We start from the raw sequence: 8,167 nt of genomic DNA, 5'->3' as shown, positions 1-8,167 counted from the left end.
ATACTATATATATATATATATATACACAAACAATAGGGTGATCAGCGCCAGTTGGTGAAATGTGAAATAAGAGCTACCAAGCACTAAGGATATAAATAAATATCTAGAAAATGTGAAAAACAATATTGTGCCCAGTAGCCCCGTTGCCTCCCAACTTTTGAGTTTTTCTCTAGTAGCTAGAAAAGTATCTGTACTTGTACCAAGTACGCTACTTGGTATCTGTGCATCCCTAGTTAATTGTTATGTTGTTAAATAAAGAGCTGCTGTGGCCATTTAAACCCATGTTGTGCAGTCCGTGTATTTATCGGGAATTTGCTTTGAGGGGACGGAATTAACAAATCCATCAGTCATGTACGTTTGCTAGTATGCCTCATTATAATTTAAGACAAATGGCCTAAACTCTTATTTGTGATAAACACAGGTGGACTGAAGAATGGCTGGAATTAAGACATCCAGTGGTGATTATATAGATTCCTCCTGGGAGCTGAGGGTCTATATTGAGGAACTAGGAGAAGATGCTGAACCAGTGATACTTCGTGTGACTGGGGAAATGCACATTGGAGGTGTTATATTACAAGTGGTGGGAAAAACAGGTAATGCAGTTTGCCAAAACACATACCATTTCTACAATTTCATACTTTTATTACCACTGTTATCTGAAAATATGAAATATCCGTTAAATGTGCTTTCTAATGTAATCAGCTTATCCCAGGCCTGCTATGTGGTTGTGTACTTCCTCCACTGCCTGTCAATGCCTGACAGTTTAAGCACAAAAATAACATAAGGGATACAAAAGAGGAAGATATTTTTTTTTTTTGCACAAAGGCAGAGAATACAGCAGAAGCTGAGCATAGATCGGCCAGTATGACTCCATACAGGAAAACATCATCAGGCAAGCCTTGGCCTAGAGGTCATTTTCTTTAGAGCACAGGTCTGTGAACATACTTTATGCCTGGTTGTATAAGACACTCCTTTTTTTATATACTGTCACAATAATAAATGTTTTCAGTATAACTTTAATTAAAAAGAGTCTGAATTAATATAGTATAATTTACATTTAAAAAATTTTTTTCCCTAATTTATAGTTCAAAATGACTCTAAAGTAGCCTTATGCAACAGCCATACAGTATCTGATGTTATCAATTACTACAATGACTACCAGCAGGGTCAGATAGAAAATCTCATAAGAAATGAAAGTTCTGCAGACCACAGTTGGAGAACTAGGGATGGCATGTAAAGATTTCAATAACGTACCTTAAGACTTAGCCCCTTTCACACGGGCTGATCTTCTCCTGATCACAGCAGTATAGAGTTGATGGATCTGTGTCCGTATAGTTTTTGCCTCCATCTTGCGATGCAGGAAATAACTGAAACTGCCGGACCCCGTGTCTGTCTATGGGGAATCGGAAGTAAACAGGTACTTGTCCGTTTACTTCACATTACCCCCGGTCCAGTATCTATGGGGAATCGGAAGTAAACAGGTGCTTGTCTGTTTACTTCACATTACCTCCGGTCCAGTATGATACGATCTGTCAAAACGGATCTCTGATCCATTTGTTTTTCAGGACCTAGCCGTCTGTTTACACACGGCTGTCCATAAACTTGCATAGAGCATCCAATCGGGTCCGGCTGAAAAACTGGCAGGCTCATGTGAAAGGGGCCTTAAGTTGCCTAAAACAAATTTAGAGTGCAACTGAAGCCACATTTTTTTTAGTTGAGGATAGAGTGAACTGGGAGATTCACCTTGCTATTTGCCCAGGTAACTATTATCACTGAAAATTAAAGAAAATCCACAATTCTGGGTTGTCATCAGAACAGGAATCCATGGGAACACTAGTTCTGCTGATCCTGCTGACCACCAGGGATTTCCCTCTCTTTGGAGGGATTTCCTCTCACTTTCTGTTGTGGCTATTGGGCAGGAAGTGAAGGGTAATCTCCCCAATGGGATACAGATGGTAAAATTCCTGACAGGGGTGATAAGGGGGTTATAAGGGGTTTTGGATCCCTTACTATCCAAAACTTAAAAACAAAAGTTTAGGCTTCATTTTTAATTTGAAAATTGTTTTGGTCAACAGATAATCCTTCAATTTTCCTGCTTCTTCTGAAATTAATTATGATACACATTTTCTCAAAGCTCCCCCTACCTTCAACACTTAGATGCATATTTAAAAAGGAAAATATAAAATATAATTTCACTAAAAGCCTGAGGAGAGTCTGGTTACATGACTTGTCATGTGACTGGTCTCTCCTCCAATCAATTTGTAACGTTTAGCAGGGAGAACTCTGTAAGGTACTGCAAGCTGCACACCATAGCCTGCATTTTATGAATGGGCTGCAAAATGCTGGGCACAGTGTGAAATAACCTAGCAGTTATAGTGGAGAGCATATCGGCATACTTACAGTTGTGCCTGTTCACATTTGGTTGATATCGCTTTCTTGCTGTGTCCCAATGTAGGTATTTCACGGGACTGGTCTGACCATGCTTTGTGGTGGAAGCAGAAACGTCAGTGGCTTCTAAAAACAAACTGGACTCTGGACAAATATGGTATCCAGGCTGATGCCCTTCTCCACTTCATGCCCCAACACAAACCAGTTATCTTATCTTTGCCTAATCAGCGTTCACTGAGAATCCGAGTCTGCTTCTCCAGCACAACATTTGGTTCCTGCGCTGAGGTCTGTAAAGTCCTGGGTAAGTGACTGAATTGTAAGCAACAGAATACTTTATAGACATTTTAGACGTGACCACACCCAGTATTAACTAGGCCTACTGTCACCAGGTATAAGACATCCAGAGGAGCTTTCATTTCTAAAAGCACCAGAAGAAAGAGAAAAAAAGAAGAAGAAAGAGAAAGACCCAGTGACTCAGGAGATCTTTGATTTTACATGCTTACAGCCTTCAAATGGTAATGAAATATGTCTTTTCACCTATCTACATTATGTATGTTTATGACAATAGTCAACATAGTGACTCTCACCAATAGGCACATGAATATTGTATCTAATGGTAAATCCAGCCCTGATGCTATGCAAGTCCAATATCTCACATTCATTTTCCAGAAACCTACAAAACTGTGCAGAAATAATTGACTTATCATCGCATAAAAATCTGACAATTGTTCTAATGCTGGCCACAGACCTTACAACCATCGCAAGACTTTTGTCTTGCGATGGTTGTAAGGTAATTAAAAAAACGTACGATCTGCCTATCTTGGACAGGCAGATCATACTCGCTGAGGGACGGGAGCAAGCACGCAGCTTAAGGCAGACCACCCACATTGCATTCATGCTCTGTTCAGCAACTTAGAAAGTGATATAGACTTTGATTTAGGATGGCAGCCAAGCAACTAGTATTTTAGGAGGGAGAGGTCACCAATGGCCGTTGTTTTTCTCTCTCAGTGAGGTTTCCATTAACCCAGGGGTGGGCAACTTCGGTCCTCCAGCGGTTGTGGAACTACAAGTCCCATGAGGCACTGCAAGACTGCCAGTTACAGGCATAAATCCTAGAGGCAGAAGCATGTTGGAATTTGTAGTTAAAGCACAGCTGGAGAGCCAAAGTTGCCCATGAATTGGAATGTATAGGAAACCTTTGTTGGAGAAGCATTGAGGCTGACATTGCTGATCTCTCTTTCTAAAAATACTAGCGGCCTTGACATCAGCCCGATCCTCTTGTTTCAATACTATGGGGGTGATTTACTAACCTAAACACACGCACGCACCAGGTGCGTGTGATTTTTACACAGCAAAGCGTATTTATCAACCAAAAAGTCTCTATAAGCATATTTCCACTAATGCCATATATGGAAAAATCATGCACATGATGCATATATAATGCTGCTTCACAGTTTAGACAAAAATGGTTAGCTCATGCATTTACATTCCTGCATTCATCAACGCAAGCAACACAACGTAGAGCTAATTTACACAACATCACCTTGCAATTCAGGGCAGGGCTTTGCACAACACACCTGCTGGGTGTGTACACACTACAAAGGTGTTTAGATTCCACCCATAGATCATGCTGGGAAGGAACACACTACAGAGGTGTATACATGTTCGTGGTGTGTTTATAAGGTTAGTAAATCAACCCCTATGAGTCACTAACCTAGAAAAAGTATGCAGCCCCCGTCCTTCTCTATGGGACTATGCGGCCATACGCACCCTACGCTCACCCACCCTACACGTCCATGCGGGTGAGCGTACCAGGAAACATGCACCCCTATGGACCTGCACTTGAGGTGAGCGTAGGGGGGGCGAACGGCCGGGTAGTCCCATAGAGAAGGACGGGGGCTGCGTACTAATCACATGCAGCACCCGTCCTTCCTGGGAGCTGCCCGATATGGCCGTGCACGGAGTTGTACGTGCGGGCCGATTCCAGTGTGAATGAGGCCTTAAACTTGTGTTTTAATTTGCAAACAACCATTCATTTATTAGTAAGTTTAATTCCCACTTGATGGCTACTCTTCTGTCTGACGGTGGCACTCCACAGTCTGCGTTCATGGAAGATCAAGTTCGAACTGCCTCTCGTTAACAGTATTAATGCTCTGATATATGAAGATATTTTATTTTAGCCCAGGAGTAGGCAACCTTGGCACTCCAGTTGTGGTGAAGCTATAATATCTCATCATGCATCTGCCTCTGGGGATCATATTTGTGGCAGTCAGAGCCTTTAGTCTTTAGTCTATAAGCATAAGACAATTTTAAATGTTGTAATAAGAAACTTTTTTCTTTCTCACTTCCACAATATGCATTTCCCGTATTTATGTGACGGTTTCCCTTTGTTACTTCCCCATCTTATTTCCATATTCTTCTTTTTATCACAGTCAATGCAGGACAGGTGCAGGTAGGGGGGGTCCCTTCACACTTCATAGGCAGTCCTGAGGGGCAGGATTGTTACAAAGCACTTTCTGTCTGCCGCACTGGACTCGCCCCCGAGGATATACAGAAAAGATACAAACCAACATCAGTGGTGGAGAAATCTGCAATACATGCCAGGTATGGAGTGTGCTCGGTGTTCCATTATTTTCTTTTGCTAAGACCATTCATCTTCATTTTTTAGTAAAACTTAAACCACACCTATATTTGAATTTATAGAAATTTACATAATTAATCTCCATCATCCAAACTTTATAAAAAACGATTTTATACAGTTTTATTTTTACAGAAAGTACACATACAGACATGAAGTTGTTCACAATCAAGTAAGATAGTTGATGATTTCCATGCATTATTTAATCTTGTCTAAAACAATAGGTTTAAAGAGAAAACTTTACTTAGTAAAAAAAAACACTCTCACCCAGTTAAAGTACATCTAAAGCCAGAACTGTTCTCATTTTCAGTAGGGTAGGGTTAAAACTCTGGGTTATTTTTGTTTGTTTTCCCTTCACTTCCTGTTCTGTAGACTCAACAGGAAGTGAGAGGATATATTTCCAATGCTATATAAATACTGTATAATAAAAATAATAATGTGAAAGAAATCCCCTCTTAGACACTTGTCATGGTAACAAGTGTCCCTGTTGGAAGATTACCCCTATATTCCTATACTGGTGGCAACTCAACATTTTGGATTTACCCTCACTTCAATTTCCATTGGTGATTAGGACATTTAGAGAGAGGAAATCACAGACACCAATAAAAACCTGACAGTAGTTCCAATCCCCTTGCCACTCTATCCAGTTCTAAAAAAAAGTTTTTTTCCTTAAGCCGTACCTGCATTACATTCCAAGGATTTAAAAAAACCTCACTACAGATTCTTACTGCTCTTGCTCTGTAATCCATTGCAGTGACCTTCTTTAAATAATCACATTATCAGTGCTAATGTTGTATTAAGAGAAATAATGGTGGACAAAGCTTGCTATAAGCAGATGGTGTACAGAGCAACACAATTGTTGCCATAGTTGCAAGAAGGTGAAATTTAAACATACTTTAAAAATGGACTGTCAATGCATCACAATTAACATTATAATGGGAATGGACCTTTCCTTTTTAAACATATCACACCTATGTACATGGTTCACATTTGTGTCTTTGTGGTGGGCTGAAATACGTGTTTTATGGTGCATTGGGGGGGCTGCTATTTAAAATAAATGGCACTGCAGTCAGTTATATGTGGTACTGTGCATTGCAGGGTAATTTATAGCACGTTACCTTAATGCAAAATTGTGAATCTTGCTTTAACACTAGTTGCTGAAACGATTCCTCAAATAGCAGACTAGTCGTAGACTGAAGAGAGAAGAGAAATTATGTTTTTAGACAAAGATCAGGGATGGATCAGAATCCTCATGTTCTCATTTTATGTTATACAGGTGGCTTGACTCTTCCAAATCTCTAATGCAGCAGGGAGTGAAAGAAGGAGACAGATTGTGGTTGCAGTTTAAATATTTCACTTTCCATGACTTGGACCCAAAGGTGAGAAATTGTACATTGTAGGCATACTTACAAGAAAAACCTATTTATATCAATGGGTGGTCATTGTTTTGCATATAATGACTAGCTAAGAAAATAATTAATTTACACATATCCTTAGATGGATGCTGTCCGGATTAACCTGCTTTTCGAGCAAGCCCGTTGGGCTGTGTTGTTAGAGGAAACAGAATGCACAGACGAGGAGATGATGGTGTTTGCTGCTCTTCAGGTATTTCACTCATCTGTCGATAATAATCATTCTCTTGCCCCTGTTGATGGTTGAATACCACATATACTGAGGAGCATAAACTCAATGTTAGCTGTTGTTGGAGTGTAGATACCAACCTGCTGCTTGTTTGGCCCGCAATTGCCAGAAATGGCTTGTCAAAGAATGGTAGATAGGTATGTGGATGGCAAAGGAGAATAGGATATTTGTTAGTTTTTAGATTTATGTTAGTATTGAACCTTTGGTATCTATATATTCACTAGATTTATGTTATGTGAACAGTAGTTTAATTGTCTATCTTCTGTTTTCTTGCATGCAGTATCACGTCAATAAATTGTCAGTAACTGCTGATCCTATGCATTTGCCCAATGACCCTGCTCTGCAGGACTTGGATGAGGCACTATCACATCTTGAAGTCAAACTGGAGGTATCTACTGCCAATGAAGCCTTGGTAAGTCAGAAACTAGCTATTTATAACGTCTGAACTGTTTTTCTTATGTGTGAATGCAGTGTTGTTTCTCACTAACAAAAACTGACTCGCTTGGGTTCCATCCTAGTGCTATGCAAGCTTATGTGCTAGCTGTTGCAAAAACTTAACACATTTGTCAGTTTTTATTGATCTATCTCTTTAACAGGAAAGCATTGCACTTGAACCAGAACTTCAAGAATATCTGCGAGTGTTTAGGTGACTATATGTTCTCTACATATTGCTGCCTTGTGTTAATGCCCCGAGTCATGTAAACAACATATAATATTACTTCTAGGCCACGAAAAATGACTCTGAAAGGTTATAAACAGAACTGGGTGATGCTGAAAGGAACCAACGTGTCTTGTTATAAAAGTAAAGAAGAAGCTAGAGGGGAGCCACTGATTCTGCTGGCCCTGAAAGGTAATAAACTACAAAAAACTGTGAACATCACAGATGTCATTACCTGTACTTTTGAGTAGCACATATTGAGTTCTAAATAGCAGGTATTGGGAGTACTGCTATATCAAGACCTTTGTACAAGAATAGAAGGTACTTCTAGTGTTGGTACCATCTGATTTCCAGCAATGACGAGTACTGGTAGTTGGAGTGATCATTGCTAACAATTTGTAAATAATCTAATTACAGGAGGTTTATTTGTATGCCCAGCACACATGCGCAGGATATGCCATGTAGTACAATGATAATGTAGGATTTATTTCTGCAGCCTATCCTGAATTAATCTGTTGAGATTTTGTTACTATATACTGTATACTTTGTAAGTGGACCAGCCAAGATCATGATTATTTTTTTAATTATATCTTTTTTTTAAATTCTTTATGTAAGAAGAACACCCATAAATACAGTAGGTACAGGTACAGCAGATATGTATGATGTAATTGGCACTACCAAAAATGCATAATAACACAAATGTAACACTATGTTAAATCATTCGTTTAAGAAAAAAAATAATTTATGAGTAAAATAGCAATAAATCCAGTGATCAATTTTGTGAGGGTGAATGAGTATTGTGAGTGCCATTGGCAACGCAATGAGTGGTTAGGTGGTTAGAC

General features: G+C 39.5%; 1 protein-coding gene across 1 annotated transcript in view; it reads left to right on the top strand.

The window, feature by feature from the left end:
* Nucleotides 1-8,167, top strand: part of FERMT3 (fermitin family member 3) — a 24,221-nt gene that overhangs the window by 9,767 nt on the left and 6,287 nt on the right. Inside the window, exons 2-10 of the mRNA XM_018565021.1 lie at nucleotides 422-593; nucleotides 2,456-2,689; nucleotides 2,778-2,903; nucleotides 4,821-4,992; nucleotides 6,303-6,405; nucleotides 6,524-6,631; nucleotides 6,948-7,079; nucleotides 7,264-7,313; nucleotides 7,393-7,517. Of these exons, the coding sequence (XP_018420523.1) occupies nucleotides 434-593; nucleotides 2,456-2,689; nucleotides 2,778-2,903; nucleotides 4,821-4,992; nucleotides 6,303-6,405; nucleotides 6,524-6,631; nucleotides 6,948-7,079; nucleotides 7,264-7,313; nucleotides 7,393-7,517 (1,210 nt within the window). The 5' untranslated portion in view covers nucleotides 422-433. The remainder of the gene's footprint in view (nucleotides 1-421; nucleotides 594-2,455; nucleotides 2,690-2,777; nucleotides 2,904-4,820; nucleotides 4,993-6,302; nucleotides 6,406-6,523; nucleotides 6,632-6,947; nucleotides 7,080-7,263; nucleotides 7,314-7,392; nucleotides 7,518-8,167) is intronic.

The sequence above is a fragment of the Nanorana parkeri genome, unplaced genomic scaffold (genome assembly GCF_000935625.1).
Source record: "Nanorana parkeri isolate BGI_ZX_2015 unplaced genomic scaffold, ASM93562v1 scaffold25, whole genome shotgun sequence".
Lineage (NCBI taxonomy): Eukaryota > Metazoa > Chordata > Amphibia > Anura > Dicroglossidae > Nanorana > Nanorana parkeri.
Note: the sequence above shows the minus strand (reverse complement) of the source record. Positions and strands in the feature narration are given on the sequence as shown.